Source organism: Anomaloglossus baeobatrachus, chromosome 6 (assembly GCF_048569485.1).
Source record: "Anomaloglossus baeobatrachus isolate aAnoBae1 chromosome 6, aAnoBae1.hap1, whole genome shotgun sequence".
Classification (NCBI taxonomy): domain Eukaryota; kingdom Metazoa; phylum Chordata; class Amphibia; order Anura; family Aromobatidae; genus Anomaloglossus; species Anomaloglossus baeobatrachus.
In genome coordinates this window covers 10,450,468-10,473,473 of record NC_134358.1, presented here as the reverse complement: position 1 = coordinate 10,473,473, position 23,006 = coordinate 10,450,468, and the positions used below count along the sequence as shown (strand labels likewise).

At 44.8% G+C, this 23,006-nt stretch overlaps 1 protein-coding gene across 4 annotated transcripts in view; it reads right to left on the bottom strand.

Annotated features, from left to right (window-relative positions):
• The window catches only part of LOC142316935 (cytochrome P450 2C8-like), a 124,960-nt gene extending 102,236 nt beyond the window's left edge, over positions 1-22,724 (bottom strand). Inside the window, exon 1 of one of the 4 annotated variants that reach the window (XR_012754642.1) lies at positions 22,531-22,722. Coding sequence is in view for 3 of the 4 variants with exons in the window: in XM_075352716.1 (XP_075208831.1) it covers positions 22,531-22,532 (2 nt within the window). In the remaining variant the exon portion in view is untranslated. Of the gene's footprint in view, positions 1-11,125; positions 11,178-22,365; positions 22,427-22,530 lie in introns of those variants that run through there. The other 3 variants (XM_075352716.1, XM_075352718.1, XM_075352717.1) reach the window with 3 other exon arrangements.
• Between the last annotated feature and the right edge of the window lie 282 nt (positions 22,725-23,006).

The following is a 23,006-nucleotide window of genomic DNA, read 5'->3' as shown; positions in this document are numbered from 1 at the left end:
TTGTCCACGGAAAGTAGTAGACATCTTACTTTTGCTTGAAGATGGCCTTTCTTCAACAGATGTTACTGTAGCTGTACCACCTTCCCCACGGACACAAACCTTTTTTCCCTTTCTAACACGCCCTTTCCACCAGCATCTGTCCTTTTGCCACTCATTTTGTTTGTGACCAGATTGGACACTTAAAATGTCGTAGCAAAAATGGAGAGGTGGTGTAGATTGCAGACGTGGTCTAGCTTTATTGTCAGCTGAAGAACCAACACTGACTATCCCTGACAATGCAACTATGGCCCTAAAACTGTCAGCACTGTTTGCTATTAAAATTGCGTAGCAAAAATGGACAGGAGGGTAGAATGCAGAGGTGATGTACCTTGCGTGGCACCAGAGGAACACTATTGCGGGCGTCACACGAGACGATCTATCGTGCAATATGTCGTCAGGGTCACGGTTTTCGTGACGCACATCCGGCATCATTTGCGACGTTGTTTCGTGGGACACCTATGAGCGTCTTAGAATGATCGCAAATCGGTTACAAATCGTGTATCGTTTACACATCGTTTATTTTTAAAAAAACGTTTATTTTTCCTTGCGCCAGTTGTTCATTGTACCCGGGGTAGCACACATCGCTCCGTGTGACACCCCGGGAACGATGAACTGCAGCTTACCTGCGGCCGCTGGCAATGTTGAAGGAAGAAGGTGGGCGGGATGTTCATGTCCCGCTCATCTCCGCCCCTCCGCTTCTATTGGCCGGCGGCTGTGTGACGTCGCTGTGAAGCCGAACGTCCCACCCCCTTCAGGAAGTGGATGTTCGCCGCCCACAGCGACGTCACTCAGCAGGTAAGTGCGTGTGACAGGGGTTTAACGACTTTGTGCGACACGGGCAGTGATTTGCCCGTGATGCACAAACAACTGGGGCGGATACGATCGATCGTGCCATCGCACGATAGATCGTATCGTGTGACACCCGCATAAGTTAGTATCCCAGACACTTTTAGTATGCCACTAAGTGTCAGCACTGTTTGCTATAAAAATAGCGTAGCAAAAATGGGCAGGTGTGTAGAATGCAGAGGTGCTGTAGGTAGCAGGACAGCAAAGGAAGCCTCACTTTCTATCCCTGCCAATGAAAAAATGCAGCAAGGACTTGCCTGAGCTGATGTAGCCAGACGCTGTTATCTAAAGCCCTGCACTGCGTTGGCACAGATCTGCCTAGCAACAATGGCTATGAACGGCTGTAATGCAGCCCTGAAAAGGGCTGAAATTACAAGTAGTCCCTAATCCCTAAAGCGCTGTGTAGATTGCACTGTATGGCTATAGCGCACACAGCAGCAGCAGCGGGAGCTGGAGCAGTGACTGTCACCCACCCACAGGTGAGAGATAATGGCAGCGACGGGGAAAATGGCCGGATCTTATAGAGCAAAGACATGTGACATGCACAGCCTATGACACATGCCCTTGCTTGTCTGGCAAAAATCCACTTTGCTGTGTGTGTGTCTGTGATTTGCTGACAGCCTGGCCCGCCCCACTGTACGCGCGGTTAGGGGGAAAAAAAAAAGAAAAAATGGCGATCGGCATTCTCTCAGCACTCAGCAGCAGCACAGATCTAAACCCATCCCCCCGCACACTATACGCTGAATTTTGATAATAGCGTGATTCACAGTGAAAAGCCAGCTAGTAACTGGCCACGCTTTTTGTTGATCGAACCGTTCTCGAACGTAACTCAAACTACCGAACTTTTACCAAATCGTTCGAGTTCGTTGAACATCTCGAACACCCCCCAAAATCACTCGAACATTAAATTGGCGAACCTCGAACATCGCTCATCTCTACTGATCACTATGTATCACTTAACCCAAGCATTATAACTCAGAAGACTATGTAAATCTATCAAGCAGAACCTATTTACAAAAATAGTCAAAACTGAAAATGTGATAAAATCCATCATCTTTATTTACTAATACATTAAAATAGGGCAAAATAAATCAATGGTGAGAAAATATGCAACAAGGGGCACAGCAGAACAATATATACAGTGCCTACAAGTAGTATTCAACCCCCTGCAGATTTAGCAGGTTTGATAAGATGCAAACTTCAAACAAGAGCAGGATTTATTAACAGATGCATAAATCTTACAAACCAACAAGTTATGTTGCTCAGTTAAATTTTAATAAATTTTCAACATAAAAGTGTGGGTCAATTATTATTCAACCCCTAGGTTTAATATTTTGTGGAATAACCCTTGTTTGCAATTACAGCTAATAATCGTCTTTTATAAGACCTGATCAGGCCGGCACAGGTCTCTGGAGTTATCTTGGCCCACTCCTCCATGCAGATCTTCTCCAAGTTATCTAGGTTCTTTGGGTGTCTCATGTGGACTTTAATCTTGAGCTCCTTCCACAAGTTTTCAATTGGGTTAAGGTCAGGAGACTGACTAGGCCACTGCAACACCTTGATTTTTTCCCTCTTCAACCAGGCCTTGGTTTTCTTGGCTGTGTGCTTTGGGTCGTTGTCTTGTTGGAAGATGAAATGACGACCCATCTTAAGATCCTTGATGGAGGAGCGGAGGTTCTTGGCCAAAATCTCCAGGTAGGCCGTGCTATCCATCTTCCCATGGATGCGGACCAGATGGCCAGGCCCCTTGGCTGAGAAACAGCCCCACAGCATGATGCTGCCACCACCATGCTTGACTGTAGGGATGGTATTCTTGGGGTCGTATGCAGTGCCATCCAGTCTCCAAACGTCACGTGTGTGGTTGGCACCAAAGATCTCGATCTTGGTCTCATCAGACCAGAGAACCTTGAACCAGTCTGTCTCAGAGTCCTCCAAGTGATCATGAGCAAACTGTAGACGAGCCTTGACATGACGCTTTGAAAGTAAAGGTACCTTACGGGCTCGTCTGGAACGGAGACCATTGCGGTGGAGTACGTTACTTATGGTATTGACTGAAACCAATGTCCCCACTGCCATGAGATCTTCCCGGAGCTCCTTCCTTGTTGTCCTTGGGATAGCCTTGACTCTTCGGACAAGCCTGGCCTCGGCACGGGTGGAAACTTTCAAAGGCTGTCCAGGCCGTGGAAGACTAACAGTAGTTCCATAAGCCTTCCACTTCCGGATGATGCTCCCAACAGTGGAGACAGGTAGGCCCAACTCCTTGGAAAGGGTTTTGTACCCCTTGCCAGCCTTGTGACCCTCCACGATCTTGTCTCTGATGGTCTTGGAATGCTTTTTTGTCTTTCCCATGTTGACCAAGTATGAGTGCTGTTCACAAGTTTGGGGAGGGTCTTAATTAGTCAGAAAAGGCTGGAAAAAGAGCTAATTAATCCAAACATGTGAAGCTCATTGTTCTTTGTGCCTGAAATACTTCTTAATACTTTAGGGGAACCAAACAGAATTCTGGTGGATTGAGGGGTTGAATAATAAATGACCCTCTGAATAAACTTTTCACAATTTAAAAAAAAAAAAAAAAAAAAGAAATAACATTCTTTTTTGCTGCATTTCACACTTCCAGGCGGTTCTACAGTCCAAATGTCACAATGCCAAGTTAATTCCGAATGTGTAAACCTGCTAAATCTGCAGGGGGTTGAATACTACTTGTAGGCACTGTAATTTAGACAAGGTTAGATATACTAATATGGCATATGACACTACAGAATGGGACACTGCTATAACAGCAAGAATAAATAAAGTGCAAAGAATGTGCACCCTCCCGTATCCTATAGCACAGTGCAGAGACATTACTGGTGACTACAAAGTGATACTACACGTTGCATTTTTCTAACATTTAGCTGATCATATTAAAATAACAGCACCAGCACCAACAGATCTGATGTTAGAAAAATCCAACTTGTGGACCTATCCATGCATAGTGACAGTGCACTTACCATCAACTACAGTAAATGGAAATCAAAAGAGGAGTAAGTGCAGAAGAAACATGTGCAATACCCCTAAAAACGCAAGTTTGAATTTGGCCCCAGGACATCAGGAGGACATGACTACAGATAATCACGCTTAATATAACACACTTCTTATACTTACTCCTCTTTTGATTACCATTCACTGTGGTTAATAGAAAGTGCACTGTCACTTTAGCATTCTGGCACCTTTATAGCTACAGTACTGTTTACTAATACACCAATCATTTTACCCACGCACATTACTGACACTTTATGACCACATGATCATTGACACTAGTCACTTTTATATCAATGAACCTCCACATGTCAGTATCACTTTGCAGTCACCAGTAATGTCTCCACATGTCAGTATCACTTTGCAGTCACCAGTAATGTCTCCACATGTCAGTATCACTTTGCAGTCACCAGTAATATCTCCACATGTCAGTATCACTTCGCAATCAAAAAAATAATGTCTGGAACACCATTTTGAGTCTGAACTGGGTGCAAAAACCTAAAAAATCTACACTATATGGAGATAAGGTATGCACACCATTGACTATGTAAGGGGAATATATGAAAAACAGAAACTGCTGTGTGAATACTGACATGAAAAATCCAATAGCTATATGTAAGAGTGAAAATATGAAAAATGGAATCTGCATTACTGCCATGAACATATGAATCAAGAGAAATTTAGCTACTGAATTGATCAATGCAACAGAGCCCCAACACTATGCCAAAGTATTTCTCTACTTAGGTTTTTGCACACAGTTCAGACTCAGAATGGTGTTCCAGACATTATTTCTTGATTGATTTGTAGTCTTTCGTTTATGAACCTGGCCCCACACACCTACAGTCATATGAAAAAGTTTGGGCACCCCTATTAATGTTACCTTTTTTCTTTATAACAATTTGGGTTTTTGCTATTTCAGTGTCATATATCTAATAACTGATGGACTGAGTAATATTTCTGGATTGAAACGAGGTTTATTGTACTAACAGAAAATGTGCAATCCGCATTTAAACAAAATTTGACCGGTGCAAAAGTATGGGCACCCTTATCAATTTCTTGATTTGAACACTCCTAACTACTTTTTACTGACTTACTAAAGCACTAAATTGGTTTTGTAACTTCATTGAGCTTTGAACTTCATAGGCAGGTGTATCTAATCATGAGAAAAGGTATTTAAGGTGGCCACTTGCAAGTTGTTCTCCTATATGAATCTCCTATGAAGAGTGGCATCATGGGCTCCTCAAAACAACTCTCAAATGATCTGAAAACAAAGATTATTCAGCATAGTTGTTCAGGGGAAGGAGACAAAAAGTTGTCTCAGAGATTTACACTGTCAGTTTCCACTGTGAGGAACATAGTAAGGAAATGGAAGAACACAGGTACAGTTCTTGTTAAGCCCAGAAGTGGCAGGCCAAGAAAATATCAGAAAGGCAGAGAAGAAGAATGGTGAGAACAGTCAAGGACAATCCACAGACCACCTCCAAAGACCTGCAGCATCATCTTGCTGCAGATGGTGTCAATGTACATCGGTCAACAATACAGCGCACGTTGCACAAGGAGAAGCTGTATAGGAGAGTGATGCGAAAGAAGTCGTTTCTGCAAGCACGCCACAAACAGAGTTGCCTGAGGTATGCAAAAGCACATTTGGACAAGCCAGTTACATTTTGGATGAAGGTCCTGTGGACTGATGAAACAAAGATTGAGTTGTTTGGTCATACAAAAAGGTGTTATGCATGGAGGCAAAAAAACACGGCATTCCAAGAAAAGCACTTGCTACCCACAGTAAAATTTGGTGGAGGTTCCATCATGCTTTGGGGCTGTGTGGCCAATGCCGGCACCGGGAATCTTGTTAAAGTTGAGGGTCGCATGGATTCAACTCAGTATCAGCAGATTATTGACAATAATGTGCAAGAATCAGTGACGAAGTTGAAGTTACGCAGGGGACGGATATTTCAGCAAGACAATAATCCAAAACACCGCTCAATATTAACGTCACTTTTATGTTGAGGTGCCCATACTTTTGCACCGGTCAAATTTTGTTTAAATGCGGATTGCACATTTTCTGTTAGTACAATAAACCTCATTCCAATCCAGAAATATTCCTCAGTCCATCAGTTATTAGATATATGAAACTGAAATAGCAAAAACCCAAATTGTCATAAAGAAAAAAGGTTAACATTAATAGGGGTGCCCAAACTTTTTCATATGACTGTATTGCCAGTCTACATTATACGCATATATAGTTTGGGTCTCAGCTTCCCATACACGGTAAGTTTTTTAACTGCATGAGAGGATACACACTAGATAGGGATTCCAACGTTGAGAAATACTTTGGCGTAGTATTGGGGCTCTGTTGCCTTGATCAATTCAATAGCTAAATTTCTCTTTATTCATATGTTCATGGCAGTAATGCAGATTGAATTTTTCATATTTTCATTCTTACATATACAGTTAGGTCCAGAAATATTTGGACAGTGACACAATTTTGGCGAGTTGGGCTCTGCATGCCACCACATTGGATTTGAAATGAAACCTCTACAACAGAATTCAAGTGCAGATTGTAACGTTTAATTTGAAGGTTTGAACAAAAATATCTGATAGAAATTGTAGGAATTGTCACATTTCTTTACAAACACTCCACATTTTAGGAGGTCAAAAGTAATTGGACAAATAAACCAAACCCAAATAAAATATTCTTATTTTCAATATTTTGTTGCGAATTCTTTGGAGGCAATCACTGCCTTAAGTCTGGAACCCATGGACATCACCAAACGCTGGGTTTCCTCCTTCTTAATGCTTTGCCAGGCCTTTACAGCCGCAGCCTTCAGGTCTTGCTTGTTTGTGGGTCTTTCCGTCTTAAGTCTGTATTTGAGCAAGTGAAATGCATGCTCAATTGGGTTAAGATCTGGTGATTGACTTGGCCATTGCAGAATGTTCCACTTTTTTGCACTCATGAACTCCTGGGTAGCTTTGGCTGTATGCTTGGGGTCATTGTCCATCTGTACTATGAAGCGCCGTCCGATCAACTTTGCGGCATTTGGCTGAATATGGGCTGAAAGTATATCCCGGTACACTTCAGAATTCATCCGGCTACTCTTGTCTGCTGTTATGTCATCAATAAACACAAGTGACCCAGTGCCATTGAAAGCCATGCATGCCCATGCCATCACGTTGCCTCCACCATGTTTTACAGAGGGTGTGGTGTGCCTTGGATCATGTGCCGTTCCCTTTCTTCTCCAAACTTTTTTCTTCCCATCTTTCTGGTACAGGTTGATCTTGGTCTCATCTGTCCATAGAATACTTTTCCAGAACTGAGCTGGCTTCATGAGGTGTTTTTCAGCAAATGTAACTCTGGCCTGTCTATTTTTGGAATTGATGAATGGTTTGCATCTAGATGTGAACCCTTTGTATTTACTTTCATGGAGTCTTCTCTTTACTGGTGACTTAGAGACAGATACACCTACTTCACTGAGAGTGTTCTGGACTTCAGTTGATGTTGTGAACGGGTTCTTCTTCACCAAAGAAAGTATGCGGCGATCATCCACCACTGTTGTCATCTGTGGACGCCCAGGCCTTTTTGAGTTCCCAAGCTCACCAGTCAATTCCTTTTTTCTCAGAATGTACCCGACTGTTGATTTTGCTACTCCAAGCATGTCTGCTATCTCTCTGATGGATTTTTTCTTTTTTTTCAGCCTCAGGATGTTCTGCTTCACCTCAATTGAGAGTTCCTTAGACCGCATGTTGTCTGGTCACAGCAACAGCTTCCAAATGCAAAACCACACACCTGTAATCAACCCCAGACCTTTTAACTACTTCATTGATTACAGGTTAACGAGGGAGACGCCTTCAGAGTTAATTGCAGCCCTTAGAGTCCCTTGTCCAATTACTTTTGGTCCCTTGAAAAAGAGGAGGCTATGCATTACAGAGCTATGATTCCTAAACCCTTTCTCCGATTTGGATGTGAAAACTCTCATATCGCAGCTGGGAGTGTGCACTTTCAGCCCATATTATAGATATAATTGTATTTCTGAACATGTTTTTGTAAACAGCTAAAATAACAAAACTTGTGTCACTGTCCAAATATTTCTGGACCTAACTGTAGCTATTGGATTTTTCATGTCAGTATTCACACAGCAGTTTCTGCTTTTCATATTTTCCCCTTACATAGTCACTGGTGTGCATATCTTCTCTCCATATAGTATCACTTTGCAGTCACCAGTAATGTCTCCACATGTCAGTATCACTTTGCAGTCACCAGTAATGTCTCCACATGTCAGTATCACTTTGCAGTCACCAGTAATGTCTCCACATGTCAGTATCACTTTGCAGTCACCAGTAATGTCTCCACATGTGAGTATCACTTTGCAGTCACCAGTAATGTCTCCACATGTCAGTATCACTTTGCAGTCACCAGTAATGTCTCCACATGTCAGTATCACTTTGCAGTCACCAGTAATGTCTCTGCATTGTACAAAAGGATAAGGGAGGGTGAAGTTTAGGATCAAAATCTCAGAAAAGAGGAGACATTGGACACTAGATCAGATCCTGCACATAAACTGCAGGCGTAATGTGACCTCGCTCTACATTAGGGTTTCAGAGCAAATTTCATCGGGTCCTCACTGCACATTATTTTCATTATTTACCATTAAAACGTTTCAATTATTTAAATTTAAAACCTCTTTGCAATTTGTTAGTGGGTTGCTTTTGATTAAGGTCCTTCCCTATTACAGGAGTGGTCAGCAGCTGCTGATCGTGCACAGTCCTGTTGGATTGGATGACTGGCACGCGACACCAACGTCCCTGCTGATCGTTCCAGGTACCTGTCAGATGAGCCGATACAATGTCACCTGCTTTTTTCATACTGGTCTGATCATAACCTAAACAGTGCTCAAGTATTTTATTTCATATTTTTATCCATTTGGGGCAAAAAAATGATTGCCACTGATTTTGAGACAAAAATTAGCATAAAAAAGGCCACATTGTAAAAGTAACAGCAGTGAACGCACCGTTTGATTGTTGCCCCACCCAGGCACTTGTTAGTAACATCCCCAGCCACAGAAGCCACGAGAAAGGTGTCACAGACTGCAATAACGTGAGATCAATGCAGAACACTGAAAACTGCCCCATCCCCAGTCTGCTCAGTGTGTGGCGGGGGTGGAAATGTCATCGCACATCTACGACTTGTTCATCTTTAGGTGGTCTACACTTTCAGGGAACGGACAGATGCTCTTATCCGTCAATACACCGTCAGCAGCGCTGAAGACACGTCCTGTGACAACGCTAGCAGGCCAAAACTTCCAACACGTGACCGGCGAGCTCAGGCCACACTTCCATTTTTGAAGATCAAAATGCAAAAGGGTCCAATCCCCCATGATGGCATCCATATTGAGCTCTAGATGCTCCTGCACCGTCCTCTCCAGTCATTCACTATGTGTCGGACGTCTACCTCGTTCTGCTGCATGCGATGGTGTAAAAAGCGTGCCACAAATCACAGAAACGGCTTCTGGCACTTGAACTGCTGCTGATGTTTCTGCGTTGTCGATGTAACGTTCCCGCGGTTGGTATTGTAGAAATTTCCAACTTATCAAACTATTTTCAGGGTCATCAAATATCAGAAATTCCGAATAATTCAAATGACCCAAAATCTCACAAAACATTAAATTCTTTATTATTTTATTTAGACAAACACACAAGAAAAATATTAAAAATAATAGATGGATAATGATATAAAAATATCCTGGGTTCAACAAGTGTTAATTTTTCTTTTTTTTAAATATTGTACATGGTAAATTCACACAGGTTCATCACACAATTTTTTTGAACAAATTTTTTTGTACATATGTTTTTGTGAAGTTGGTCTCTTGCAAAAGTATTCAACCCCTAATCCGCCCGCATCAAGGTCAATTATAATATATAATTTGTGATCTATAGGAAAGTGCTAGTGCATTAGCATACAGCTAAAAATGAATAAACAATTTGAGAGACCAAAGATACATGAGATGAATGAGGGGTTGAATAGTTTTGTTTAGGGGTGGAAATAATCTGCTTATTCCAATGAATCTATGCAGAGTTATTATCTCTAAGGCAAGCCATAAAAACTGCATCAGAAAAAATTCTTTATAAACACGTTGTCACATGAATTGCTGTAAACAAATGCCCAATATACCTATGTATCTACTATATGTTAAGAGTTAACAGAGCAAAATTCAATCTGTCATATGATTAACAGGAATAATATCACATCAGCATGATACCAGGCAGGCCACATAACATCATGAACACTGATGTGTTTAGAGCAAGACTTCTCAAGCAGGTATATTTAGGCTATGTGCCCACGGGGACAGTGTCCTGCGGATATATCCGCAAGACATTCCGCAGGAGCTCCCAGGAAACAGCACCACAACGTCTGTCTGTTTCCATGCTGCGGAATGTCGTGCGGATATACAGCGGAATGTCGTGCGGATATGGTGCGGCGTTCTACATTGAGGATACAGTACCATGGCTTCGGCACTCCATCCTCAATGCAGAACAAGTGCTGCAGTGATCGGGGTGCTCATACTTACCTCCATCATGCAGCACCTCGCTTTCCGGCGGCCGGGTCACTGTCAGGCAGCGTCTGGTTCACTGTGCTGGAGGTGGGCGGGCCTGAACTAGCTCCGGCTGTCACATGACCAGAGCTCGTGCAGGCTCCGCCCACCTCTTCCTTCCTGTACCTGGCTGGATCCACCGCGCTGCTGTACACCGGACGGAGAAAGTGGCTCGTGTCTCTATCAAGGCAGGTAAGTATATGGGACCCTGCGGAGAAATCCGCTACAATAATTGACATGCTGCAGATTTTTCCGCACGGAAATCCACACGATTTCCGCTGCGGAAAAATCTGCAGCGTGGGCACAGCATTTCCCAAATGCCATAGAAATGGCTGGGGAGTAGCTGTGCTGCAGATTTTCGGAAAATCCGCGGCTTTTCCGTGAGAAATCCGCAGCAAAATCCGCGCATTTTCCGCAGCGTGGGCACATAGCCTAAGGGTTAACAGAGCAAGATTTAATCTTGTTGCAGGAGTTAGATTACATCAGCTGTTACTAGACAAGCCGCATAACATTAAGCCATATACACTGATGTGATCACAGCAATACTTATCAAGCAGGTACAAGGATCAAATCAACATTGTGTCAAATAGGTCATACAGAGCAGTGATGAACCAAAGCATAAATATAAGTCTTACATAAGCAACCCAAGAGCCCCCTTAACGCTCGTTTCGTCTCTTCCTCAGAAAGGGTCCTGATGTTATGTGGCCTGCCTGGTAATGTGCTGATGTGATATTATTCCTGTTAATCATATAACAGATTGCACTTTGCTCTGTTAACTCTTAACATATAGTAGATACAGAAAAAAAGGAGCCAGCACGATCTGAAAATGGCATGCATCATATAAAAAGTGAAAATTCACAGATTTATTCCAACTGTACTGTAATAAAAAAAAATGAGATTTTTAGCAAATAATTGATCAATTCTTTGAGCCACCCCTGCCAACGTCACGGCAAATCTCAATAGGGGGGTCCTACTCTATATTCTGTATTTCATGTGCCATGCGGCCTCCTAGATAAAGTTAAAAGCAGAACCATAATGGAGCACACATACCTGTAACCTGTATATATAACCTGTATATAGCCGCTTCATATAGTAGATACATAGGTATATTGGGCATTTGTTTACAGCAATTCATGTGACAACGTGTTCACAGAGAATTTTTTTTTTCTGATGCAGTTTTTATGGCTTGCCTTAGAGACAATAACTCTGCATAGATTCATTGGAATAAGCAGATTATTTCCACCCCTAAACAAAACTATTCAACCCCTCATTCATCTCATGTATCTTTGGTCTCTCAAATTGTTTATTCATTTTTAGCTGTATGCTAATGCACTAGCACTTTCCTATAGATCACAAATTATATATTATAATTGACCTTGATGCGGGCAGATTAGGGGTTGAATACTTTTGCAAGAGACCAACTTCACAAAAACATATGTACAAAAAATGTGTTCAAAAAAATTGTGTGTGATGAACCTGTGTGAATTTATCATGTACAATATTAAAAAAAAGAAAAATTAACACTTGTTGAACCCAGGATATTTTTATATCATTATCCATCTATTTAATATTTTTCTTGTGTGTTTGTCTAATAAAATAATAAAGAATTTAATGTTTCATGAGAATTTGGGTCATTTGAATTATTCGGAATTTCTGGTTGGTATTGTAGACCTGCCATCCACGCTGTGCGTCTCACTGCTGTCTTATGGAAAACTACTGTTAAGATGGTCTATGTGCTGCCCCCGTGCCAGCAGCCGGTCGCTGCTCGGGCCCGGACCTTCATGGGTGGTGGCTCGAGGGTCTCTGGACACGGGGGTCTCGCGGACACGCCGAATAAATGGGGGACGTAGATGTACGGGCTAGGCCGTAGTAAGTTCGTGACGCTACCCACGGTGTGTGGTGAGGTGGGACACCACCGCTGCTGTTATGGGGCACCCGGGGGAGATGTTGTGCAGCAAGTTGTTAATCCCTCTGTGGGCAGGGATGGTGGCCCCGGGACCCGATGACTCTGGTGCAGGGAAGATGACGATCGCAGGGGGTGCTGATGTACCCACTGTTAGTAAAACACACAAGTCTCTGGTAAACCAAGGTGGTGGTGGCCGGTGCCACAGCCGGTTGCATTTGAGATCCCCCACCCGGCTGGTGGTCTCTGTCCTTTTCCTGCACTGTTGTGTAAGGAGGACTTTCCTAGTATAAAACTCAGGAGTCCGCTCCCAGCTGGATGTGGCCTAAGGAGCTGTGCCCGCAGACGCTGGCCCGTGCGATCTATGGGCCCTGGCGGTGACCTCTTATCCCTAATCGATGGGATGTTGTCTTCTATGAGGGACTTTGGGTGGGACAGAACCTGTAGTCCTGGCCTCAATCGGTTAATTAACAAGTTCCACTTGTTTCTGGTTCCTGGCTTCAGGGTCCAAGTACCCTCCTTGTGCTACGGTTTCCCGGTCGGTTCCCTATGTCGGTACCGGTGGGCTACAACCCTGGCCTGGTCCACCTCGGTTACACCGAGCCTTCTTCCCGTCTCCTGCTGACGGAGACCACCGTCTGCCTCCTAGCCAAGGCACTAGGGCTCCTACCCTGGTACCGTTCAACTTGAACTTCACTGCTGGAGCTATCCCTAGCTCCAGCCCACACTCCTCATCAAACTGAACTCTAAAGCTTAACTGCTCTTTTTCCCGCCCCCGGGATGTCTGGACCCCTGGGTGGGCGTGTCCAACTGCCTGGTCACGCCCACTGGTGTGTCTGTCTGTCCCTAAGGGGCGGTGACTAGGGTTTTCTTGGTTGGCGGTGTGTTTCCTAATAAGGGAAGGTGTTAAGCAGGGGCCTATCTGTGACTACCTGGTTTTGCCAGGGCGTCAGTCTACAAGCTTGTTTGGATACTCCAGCATCCGCACGTCCCTTTCCAGGTGGGAGAAGAATCTTGCTAAATTGACTCTTGTACCGTGCAACTAACAGAGCAACTCAGCAGTCAGCGCTATTTCTAATACCTATTTCTAATACTAACGATACAGACATAATGTTGCAAATAGTGCAGCAAGAAGGCGCTCATGTGTCGGACGCATGCGGTCCATGGTGTGCTGGTGGTGGGGTAACGCTGAAGCTTGCCTCTTCTGTCCCCTCTCACCAACCATGGACAAAAGAGACGGGATCAATATCTTCTTCATCTCGGGAGTTTTCTGCCCCCATCACCTCTTCCTCCTCCATTTGTTCCTCGTCTCCTGCACCTTCACTACCATTTTGTCTATTACCTTCAGCCCGCCTCGGTCCATGGACTCCACCCTCCCGTGACACCCGCCTGTGCGATAACTGTGCGGTCCTTACAGGGCATGTTCTCCCTTCCTCATCCTCTTCTGATTCCTCCTATTGCTGTAGTGTGGGACGTAGTCGATTCGCCCCCCCTCCTGCTATACAGTGTTTCCCCTAATGTACAGTGCTGTGCTGCCCATGAGCTTTATGTATATCAGTGTGGCTGCCGGCGATGTAGCAGAGCCGGAGCAGCACAGCAATCAGTGGCACCTAAGGGCCGAAGGGTTATAGTGTTATTATATATGTAACTGTATTTTAAGTGTAATGCATCGTAGCTCTCTGCTATAAACGCTATCCTGGCTAGTGTGTAGTATACAGAGTGTAAAAGGCTTTATATAAGGTCTTTTATTGCAGGAAATATTGTGATGTGCATTATGTAGAGTATAAGATTGTTTTATGTAGGATTTACGGTGCAGACAGGTCAGTGGTATAGAGTGTATAGAGTGCTAGCAAGAGAATGTGCAGAATGTTGGCAGACCAGCTGGATACATTGGTAACCGTGGAGACGGAGCGCAGTGGGCGGAGTAAAGGTTGTGAGTGCAGACAGAGCAAGGAAAGCAGGTCAGAGTGGTGAAGATGGAACAGAGCTGCACAGGAGGTCCTGGGACCACGAGCTCTGCTCCACAGTTTCCCAGGCCTTCAGGAGGAATCCTTCATTGTGTCCTACGGGCACGGCTGCAAGAGACGAGGACCATACAAGTCAGACTCAGCTGCTGGAAGACTAGTGCCTAGAGCGAGGGCTGCACAGGAGGTCCTGGGACCACGAGCTCTGCTCCACAGTTTCCCAGGCCTTCAGGAGGAATCCTTCATTGTGTCCTACGGGAACGACTGCAAGAGACAGGGACCATAGAAGTCAGACTCAGCTGCTGGAAGAATAGTGCCCAGAGCGAGGGCTGCACAGGAGGTCCTGGGACCACGAGCTCTGCTCCAGAGTTTCCCAGGCCTTCAGGAGGAATCCTTCATTGTGTCCTACGGGAACGACTGCAAGAGACAGGGACCATAGAAGTCAGACTCAGCTGCTGGAAGAATAGTGCCCAGAGCGAGGGCTGCACAGGAGGTCCTGGGACCACAAGCTCTGCTCCAGAGTTTCCCAGGCCTTCAGGAGGAATCCTTCATTGTGTCCTACGGGAACGACTGCAAGAGACGAGGACCATACAAGTCAGACTCAGCTGCTGGAAGAATAGTGCCCAGAGCGAGGTCTGCACAGGAGGTCCTGGGACCACGAGCTCTGCTCCAGAGTTTCTCAGGCCTTCAGGAGGAATCCTCCATTGTATCCTGTGGGCACGGCTGCAAGAGACGAGGACCAAAGAAGTCAGACTCAGCTGCTGGAGGAATAGTGCCTAGAGCGAGGGCTGCACAGGAGGTCCTGGGACCACAAGCTCTGCTCCAGTTTCCCAGGCCTTCAGGAGGAATCCTCCATTGTGTCCTACAAGCACAGCTGCAAGAGACAGGGACCATACAAGTCAGACTCAGCTGCTGGAGGAATAGTGCCCAGAGCGAGGGCTGGACAGAAGGTTGGTCCATAGAGCAGTGGCAGCACAACGGTAACAAAGAAGAAAGTGCCATATCTGTCCTGGGAAGGTTATTATGAAGATTGAAATGTGTGTTATGAAGATGTCTTCCAGAAATCTTGTATGCTGAATAGAGAAGTTAAGATTGAGTAACATGATGGTGTAGCACAGGCAAAGCTTTATTAGAGAAGTAATGGTGTAACACCGCATGTGGTCTGGGGAAGATACTCGTCACCAGGCCGGTGAGGTTCAAGGGATGTCACGGATGGTCCTGCCTGGTTTCATGACCCTGAGGTGTACACGGAGGGAGATGGATGGATAAGGGTGATAGTGCAGGTTGTTGTCGTGACTCCACCTGCGGTATGTGGCCAGGGAATTAGCCGCCGCTGCTGTCGCTGTCCTCTGGGGCGGATGGTAGTAGCTGCAAAGATAGTTTCGCTCCCCACAGGTGAAGTGAGCCCCGGAGAGGATGATGAGGGGAGTAGTGATGGTGGGCGCCAGCAATAACAGTCTCACACAGTCTCTGCGGTTCAAGGTTGTTTTTACTCACTGTTGTGCTTAACACTCAGGTCGTACCGGTCACCCGCTGTGATGGGCCCCATCGAACCTGGATCCCTTCGGAGGTCAGACCATTGTAGTGGTAAGTGGGCCCTTCTTCTTAACGTAGTGTAAGTTGGATTTCTGTGGCTTAAACCTACTTGGGGACCTGAGTCCGTATTAAGTGAAAACTCCCGTCCTGTTTGCAGGTGCCATGGTTCTGCAATGGGGAGGACGCAGATCAAGGCCCTGGTTCCTATATGGCACTGTGCTTTAGGCACTGTGTTGGCCAGGGAAACCTGCAATCTCCCCGTCCTGGCAGATTCTGGAAAACCAGCTTGAAGAATGATCTTCCCTAGGGTCCTGCACCCTGTGTGGCGCCGGTCCCGAGGGAGCAATGAAGCTCTCTCTTTGGCAACTGTATGAACTCCTGTGTCCCATCAGAGCAACCAGTTAGACCGTCTGCTCCCTTCCTCTCCTGCTGGAGAACTCTCTAACTGTTGTGTTGGCTCCTGACTCCCCTGGTGGCTGCTCCTCTCTGGGTCCCTGTCACTGGTGGGTGGCTGTCTCCCATGTGTGGAGACTGCCTTTAGACCCGACCCTAGCCTGGTTCCCAGTGGGGAGGGCATCCTGGTTGTGTGTATGAGTAGTGTAAGTGGTGGAACCGGTACCGACCTCCTCTGGATCCGGGTTGAGCACCGCACCTTAAGTGGGGTGCAGTACCCTGTGGCGACTGAGGCCTCAGGGGTGCCACATTGGTGAATTGGCAACTGGTACTGGTGGACTGCGACGGCCATCAGGTTTCGGAAATCATCTGTATCCACCAGGCAGAAAGGCAGCATTTCCATGGCCAACAATTTCAATAGGGTGAAGTTCAAACTCTTCGCTTTGCCATGTGTCGGAGGAAATGGTCTTTCACATGACCAAAACTGCGAACTGTGTAACCGAGGACTGACTGCTGTGCTGAGAGAGGGTGGAGTAAGGTGTACGCAACCGAGTGGTGGACTCTATGTAGTGGGAGATGAAATGCTGGATTGATAAACATGTGGTGTGCCCCATGTCTCAAATGTATCAAAACCACAAGGCATGGTTACTTTCAAAACACCTGATGGGTCCCCAGTCTCCTCCAATGTAGCATCTAAACAAGTGGATGTTCTGCGGTCGGAGACCTGTGTTACAATAGTTTCACCGGTGACGCAGGAGGAGGAAGAAGCGGCAGATGATGTTAATTTGGCGGCCGGTGGCTGGGTAGGCCTGTTAGTCCACATTTTAGCTCCCACAGTAATGCATGTTGGATGTGCATGTGCCTGTTCATGAATGTAGTAGACAAATTATTACAATTTCTGCCTCTACTCAGTCGTTGTTTAGAATGCTGGCAGATAACGAAAGTTGGGTCATCTCTTGAGGTCTCAAAAAAGGCCCAGGATAGGTAAGCCTTCCTGCGAACTGCAGACCCACAACCGCTGCTACCAACAGCCAGAGTTGTGGCTGAGAATGCCGTGCTTCTCATGATTGCATCACTACGTGTTTGTGTGGGAATAAGCACCATAACATCCTCTGCTTTCTCATCCTCTTCCTTGTCATCTGCTGAGCTACTCAGCTGCGTGCCTCTGGGTTCAGACCAATTGGGATCTACAACTTCATTGTCATGCTCTGTTGTCCCCTCCTCCTCTTCCTGACTTGACATAGCAGCACAATGTGCATGCGCCTAAGATATTTGAGTTTCGTCATCACCCCCACCCCTTCATCTTAATGTTGATGAGGGTCAGGTACCTGTTGGGACCCTACTTCAACTGGGCCATGATCCAACTTGCAAAGATTTTGGGCATCAGTGCAGATGCTTTCCTTCTCAAGAGTCTTGGAATTTTTGGAGTGGACCTGTGATGCCCATGGGAAAGAATGGGATATGCCCATGGGATAAAATGTGTGAACAGCTCTGCAGACTCGCCCATGTGTGTTTCCCCAGAGTCAGTTTGCTGGTTAGACATTTGTGACGCGAGCGCAAACAAGTGTAATTGGGTTGGCACCTCTGTGCAATGAACTGTGTTTGATGTTGAGGTGCAGGAAGAGGATTAGAGGCCACTTGATGCAGCGCTTGCCATCCACTCCAGCACCTGCTCATTTCGAAGTTGAAGCGATGTGCAGCTGCCAAAGAAATCTAGTGGAGTAGACTGTCCAGTAACGGAAGTAGTTCTCATTTCTCTTGGGATAGGATGAGCTGGCATTTGCTCACTAGACTTTTGACTAACAGAACTTCCCAATCATACACCTCCTACACCCTGTCTATTCCCCCTTTGCTTTATGTTTTGGATCACTGCTTTGTTGAAAGACAAATCTTCGTCCCAGTCTCAGGTCTTTTGCAGACTCCAACATGTTTTCTTCAAGAATGGTCCTATATTTGGCTTCTTCCACTTTCCCATCAATTTTAACCATATTCCCTTTCACTGCTGAAGAAAAGCAGGCTCAAACCATGATGCTGCCACCACCATGTTTGACAGTGGGGATGGTGTGTTCAGGGTGATGAGCTGTATTGCTTTTACGCCAAACATATAGTTTGGCATTGTGCCCAAATAGTGTGATTTTGGTTTCATCTGAGCAGAGCACCTTCTTCCACATGTTTGGTGTCTCCAGGTGGCTTGTGGCAAACTTTAAACAACACTTTTTATGGATATCTTTGAGAAATGACTTTCTCCTTGCCACTCTTCCATAAAGGCCAGATTTGTGCAGTGTACAACTGATTGTTGTTCTATGGACAGACTCTCCCACCTCAGCTGTAGATCTCTGCAGATCATCCAGAGGGATCATGGGCCTCTTGGCTGCATCTCTGATCAGTTTTCTCCTTGTTTGAGATGAAAGTTTGGATGGACGACCGGGTCTTGGTAGATTTGCAGTGATATTATACTCCTTCCATTTCAATATGATCGCTTGCACAGTGCTTTTTGGGATGTTTAAAGTTTTGGAAATCTTTTTGCAACCAAATCCGGCTGTTAACTTCTCCACAACAGTATCACGGACCTGCCTGTTGTGTTCCTTGGTCTTCATGATGCTATCTGCGCTTTAAACAGAACACTGAGACTATAACAGAGCAGGTATCTAAAAAACTGACCCGCACATCCAACAAATGTGAACAGGTCCTAGCTGAAAAAACATAGTAACTATAAAATGCATACAGCTGCACACTGAAAAGCCAAAAATGTACAAGGGAAAATATGGCACTGCATTACTGCAAAAGAGAGATATTTAGTTTATGTATTGGACAGTGCATGTAAGCCCGGAAACCAATGGCAAGGTATATCTCTGTAATCCGGGAACCTAACTTAAATGCCACTATCTAGGTTAAAAACATCAGTGTCTGGGCAAAATGCCACTATTTGGACTACAAACCTCCATGTCTGGGCAGCTAAGCTCCTGCTACAATGGTTATGAACACAGCCAGGTCTTAGGGCGGAGTGCTCAGTCAGAAAAAGACTCACTAGAAATATCAAAAAACTGACCCGCACATCCAACAAATGTGAACAGGTGCTAACTGAAAAAACATAGTAACTATATATATCACAGAGCAGGTGCATTTATACGGAGACTGGATTACAAACAGGTGGATTATATTTATTATTATCATCAGTCATTTAGGACAACATTGGAACATTCAGAGATCCTCAATCAACTTCTGGAATGAGTTTTCTGCACTGAAAGTAAAGGGGATGAATAATATTGCACGCCCTAATTTTCAGTTAATTATTTTTTACAAAAGTTTAAAATAAGCAATAAATTTTGTTCAACTTCACAGTTGTGTCCACTTGTTGTTGATTCTTCACCAGAACATTAACAATTTTATCTTTATGTTTGAAGCCTGAAATGTGGGAAAAGGTTCAAAAAAATCAAGGGAGCTGAATACTTTCGTAAGGCACTGTATATAAGTTGCAAAGAACCACTTTTTACATACTTCCCTAGCAACTTTTTCCGCCACGTACGGCTAACTACCAATACCTATTAGTGTATTTGCAAAATTTTGAGCAGGCAATTCAAATTGCCCAGAACCAATTTTTAGATAATTCCCTACGATTTGTTTTAGGCCACACACTTTTGAGTAACAAGACTGTGTTTACATACGTTTGAGCAGGCAGTAATACGTAGCAATACTTATTTACATGCTTCACTGGCAACTCTTTAGCAGGCACTACAAGTAACAATCCTATCTATTTTGATAATGAAATGTGCCAATATGTGGAAAACAGCTTTCCCTATACTGCACGTCACTATTGTAAATTATCGTTCTCCTATCTATCTGAACTACCTAGCATAAGCTCACTGTCTAGTGGCCCTGGTGGCAGCACCTTCCTTATCGTTTCACATTCACAAAATGGCGCTGAGGCAACATGTCCGCGATTTATATGCACATGGACATGTGACTTAGGCAGCCAATCACAGAAGCCCTTCTGTCTGAACCTTGATTGGCCGCAGCAACATCCAGAAATAAAGTTAGGGAAAAAAAACAAAAACATGGCGCCGCACGTGTCTGGCTTCTCCCGACCAGAGTCCCTGCCTCTTCCACTGATTTTACACATTCCCACATCAAACAGCACCGCAATCCTATCCAAAAGCAGGGAATGCTATTAAAAAAACATTTTTGTAAACACGGCCAGTGTTCGGGGGTGAAAAACAAACCTTACCTACTTTTGGGGGCGGGCTCATGTTTGCCAAGCCCGAACGAACAGGCTAGGGCTTGTACCAAATTTGAAATTGGTGAACCTTAATTGAACAGGTTCGCTCATCTCTAGCAGCAAAGGCAGCAGATGAGAGCATCCACTGACCGTTGTGTCCCCACACCTCATATTCCACATGGCATGTCACCCATTACATACTTTATGCCCCAAATTTTACACTCCACATCCTTCACTCTACATGCCTTCATGTACAACATAAGAAAATAATGAGATATGTTGAATCACATGAGGTGAGAAATCTTGCGTATATTCAGTCTCAGTTTAGGGCAGCATTAATACATATTTGCGTCTGAAGGTAGAGCGCTGATGACGTCCTTAACATTCATTAATGTGGAGAATATTTCAGCAGTTCAGAATCTGTGTGTGGTCCTTTGAGCAACAACTCCAGGCTAAATGTTTTCATTCTTACAATCAGGTATGCGCAGTCCAACTGTTGGTCCCTTAAGAATGCCTTGGATCATGGTCAATATTTTTCGTCCATGTGTTCCATTACTACCAAAGTCTGGACCAAGTTGTCATCAGTTCAGGGGTTTTAAGCAAAGAGCTTAGAAGTCAAGTTGGCCAGAACCACCATCAGTATATCAATGCAGCACCAGAACCACTATCAATACAGGATTATGGCAACAGAGCCACCATCAGTACATGAATAAATAAACAGAATTCCCATCAGTACATGGATATGGCACCAGAATCAATATCAGTACATGAATACATCACCAGAGCCACCATCAGTACATGAATAAATAGCCAGAGCCACCATCAGTACAGCAATATGCCACCATAACCAAGATTAGTTTTAATGCAAGCTGTATGTGTAGCATGACAGACGTACAAAAATATCAAACTCTTTCCTTTATCTATAATGGGATCGGTTTAGTTTCCAATAAGGTAGCCATCAAATGCTGGACACTTTAATTGAAACCAAATGGCCCTTATTATAGATGAGCTATCTTTGTTTCCTTGACTATCATTGGGTCTGACATTGTAAAATATAGGATACCAGAGATGAATATCACTATTTGTGTATTGTGTATATGGTCTGGAAATAATGAAGTATATTATACCTAACTTGTTACCTTACCTATCAAGGGGGTGGTATTAGCGGTCCTCTAATCTCTGACCTATTTCTTTGCTTGGGTTGTGGGTGAGGGGCAGCTCTGTGGACTTTTTCTGCCTTGGGCACCAAAATAACTTGTCCTGACCCAACCAACAATAATCTAAATCTTTACTCCCCTGATGACTCTGATGTGAGGAGTGTAGGGAGGCCATCTATGAAGGCACCTATGGAATGGATGAAACTTTCTGGGAGCAGGAGGTGGGGAGAGGGTGGATTATGGACGTCCGATGATCCCCCCGATATTCCAGAGACAAGATTTGAGTCTTCCGATTTTTTTCCTCTGATGTCCTATGTGAAGTTGGACACTTTGGGTGGGTGAGATAGTTCCTTTATTCTCATAAATTATGAATACCATGTAATATGAGATGTATTCGTCTTCACAATGTCTTATCCCATTTATCTATGAGTCCATGAATGACAATTCAGAACTGGTGACTCTTACACAGCATTGGATAAATAATGAGGTATATATATATACATTGTTATTCTCATAGCGAGGTATTGTGCTCCTGATCCGGGACGTAATGGCAACATCACAGAGTTGTGTAAATATGTGAATTAAACTTATGTTTTATACCCCAACATCTACTAATACAACTTATTTACTACTAATGGGTCCTATTTACTATTTTACTTTTGGGTTTTCTGGCTATTTTGGACTTTTGGAAGAAGGTTGTACTCACATGAGCCGGTCCTGCAGCCTCTGTGTATGGAGCAGTCTCAGCACTGTGCACTCACATGAGCCGGTCCTGCAGCCTCTGTGTATGGAGCAGTCTCTGCACTGTGCACTCACATGAGCCGGTCCTGCAGCCTCTGTGTATGGAGCAGTGTCTGCACAGTGCACTCACATGAGCCGGTCCTGCAGCCTCTGTGTATGGAGCAGTTTTTGCACTGTGCACTCACATGAGCCGGTCCTGCAGCCTCTGTGTATGGAGCAGTCTCAGCACAGTGCACTCACATGAGCCGGTCCTGCAGCCTCTGTGTATGGAGCAGTGTCTGCACAGTGCACTCACATGAGCCGGTCCTGCAGCCTCTGTGTATGGAGCAGTGTCTGCACTGTGCACTCACATGAGCCGGTCCTGCAGCCTCTGTGTATGGAGCAGTGTCTGCACAGTGCACTCACATGAGCCGGTCCTGCAGCCTCTGTGTATGGAGCAGTCTCAGCTCTGTGTATTTATACCTTATTATGCAACATTCCTCTCCTCCAGCACTGCCCCATCTCTGCTGTCACACGGAGGTAAATTCATGCCCTGAAGTGAGATATCACTAATGGCTGAGGATACATGTAGAGGAGAGATTTATGAGAGGTTCTAAACTTCCCACA